The sequence below is a fragment of the Corapipo altera genome, unplaced genomic scaffold, assembly GCF_003945725.1.
Source record: "Corapipo altera isolate COAL_440 unplaced genomic scaffold, ASM394572v1 134, whole genome shotgun sequence".
Taxonomy (NCBI): Eukaryota; Metazoa; Chordata; class Aves; order Passeriformes; family Pipridae; genus Corapipo; species Corapipo altera.
The window spans coordinates 370,644-372,744 of NW_020885059.1; the positions used below are offsets into that span (position 1 = coordinate 370,644).

At 67.1% G+C, this 2,101-nt stretch overlaps 1 protein-coding gene across 2 annotated transcripts in view; it reads right to left on the bottom strand.

Moving 5' to 3' along the window:
- Window positions 1–890: 890 nt before the first annotated feature.
- The window catches only part of SNX11 (sorting nexin 11), a 5,702-nt gene continuing 4,491 nt past the window's right edge, over window positions 891–2,101 (bottom strand). For both annotated transcript variants that reach the window (XM_027668964.1, XM_027668965.1), the window contains exon 7: window positions 891–1,805. In XM_027668964.1, the coding sequence (XP_027524765.1) occupies window positions 1,679–1,805 (127 nt within the window). In that variant the 3' untranslated portion in view covers window positions 891–1,678. The remainder of the gene's footprint in view (window positions 1,806–2,101) is intronic.

Sequence of the window (2,101 nt, forward strand, 5' to 3'; positions counted from 1 at the left end):
GGCTTGGGCTGAGGGGGTCGTGACTGAGGGAGGCTGTGCCAGGCGAGGAGCGGGGTCAGTGGGCATGGGAAGGGTTGGTGGGCACGGGGAGGGGGCGGTGGGTGAAGAGAGGGGTCGGTGGGCATGGGAAGCGTCGGTGGGCATGGAGAGGGTTGGTTGGCATGGAGAGGGTTGGTGGCCATGGGGACGGTCTGTGGGCACAGGAAGGGATTGGTGGGCATGGGGAGGGGTCGGTGGGCAAGGAGAGGGGTTGGTGAGCACAGAGAGGGTTGGTGGGCACGGGGAGGGTCCGTGGGCACAGAGAGGGATCGGTGGGCATGGGGAGGATTGGTTGGCACGGGAGGGGTCGGTGGGCATAGGGAGGGTTCAGTGGGCATGGGGAGGGGTCGGTGGGTTCAGGAAGGGTGGGTGGGCGCGGAGAAGATCAGTGGGCATGGGAAGGGTCGGTGGGCACGGAGAGGGGCCGCGGGCACAGCTGGGCTCACAGCTGCGCCATTTGGAGCCGCACGCTCATGAATATGGATGAATATGCATGAGGGGGGGGGGGCAGCCAATGGCAGCGGCGCTCCCGCGCCCCGGCAGCTGCCAGCCTTGGCCGTGAACTTCTCCTGACATTTCGGATGCGCCTCCAAGGGCTTTCCAGCCCTCCCTCCCTCCCTCCCCCTCCCTGGTGCATCCAAAAAACCCCCAGAACTCAGGGCAGACCCTCATCCCTTCCCCCCCCGGGAGTGACCCCAGGGACCCGCCCGGTGCCCGGGGCAGGGGGAGCCGCGCTGGTGTTGCTGATGGGGGGAAGGTGCCATCCTCCCCTCCCCGTTTTCCCAAAATCCCTGTCTCCGCAGCTCTCCCGGCCCGGCCCCCGCCCACACCACCCAGCAGGACCCGGCAGCTTCTCCTGCTTCAGTTTTATTTCGAGTCCGAGCACGTCCGAGCCCTGCCTGACCCGGGGCTGGGCCGGGGGAGGAGACGGGGCAGGACCACACGGGCAGGGGCAGCAGGAGCAGCTCCTTCTTATCCCAGCAAATCCAAACTCCTCCTGCCTGGCAGGAGCCCACCTGGAAGGGACACCCCCTCCCAGGGCAGGGGTGACAAACTGCCCCCTCCCCTTTTCCTCCCCCCTGACTCATTCCCTGCCCGAGGGGAAGCTCAGCTCCCGTTTTTCCAGCTGCAGAAACCAACCTGCAGGGAGGGAAAGCTGTGCCAGGAGGCCCCGGGGGTGGGGGTGGGATCTGTGTGGGCTCTGGGTTGGTGCAGCTGAGCCCCCTCTGCCCTCCCCAGGAGCTGCAGAGGGAGGGGAACACAGGGGGCTAAACTGGAGAGAGTGGCTGGCCCTGGAGCCACCAAGGAAAGCCCTTTTCCCATCGGGCAGCAGATCCCACCCTGCCCTGGGATGTGCCAGGAGCAGGGAGGTGGCACTGCCACCCCACTGAGCCCTGCTGCTGCTCCAGCCAGAGGGCAAAGGCCGTGGGAACAACAAACAACAGGTTCCACCCCCCACCAGATCCCTTCTCCGGGATGCAAACCCTGCCTGGGACACCCGGACAGCCGGGATCAGCAGGGACAGAGCCCGGGATGAGCCGTGTTCCCAGGGCAGCCCAGTCACCCCCCTGCTCCCACAGTGCCCCCTCTCCCAGCGAGGGAGCAGGTCCTGGGAAGGCAGGGGGTGTCCCCAGGGCTGTCACTGCGTGTCCTGCCCCGATCCCGAGGGCTCCTCCGGGCTCTCCGAGTGCGCGTCCTCCACGCCGAAGTCGCTCCAGTCCGGGACACTCTCCAGGCAGCCCCGGGGGCTTCCCAGCCCGGCACAGCTGGGAATGGGGAACAGGTCAGAGGGGAGAAGGGATCCAGGGGAGATTCAGGGCCTGAGGTGCCCCCGTGTCTCCAGATGTCCTTGGCACAACCCCTCCCTGGAGCCAGGGATGCCCTGGGATGTTCCTCCCTCCCCTGGATGTGCAGGTCCCATCCCAGGATCCACAGTGAGGAGCTGGGGATACCCTTGGGATCCACAACCGGGAGCTGGGGCTGCACTGGGATCCACACCAGGGGGCTGGGGCTGCACTGGGATCCACACCAGGGAGCTGGGGCTGCACTGGGATCCACACCA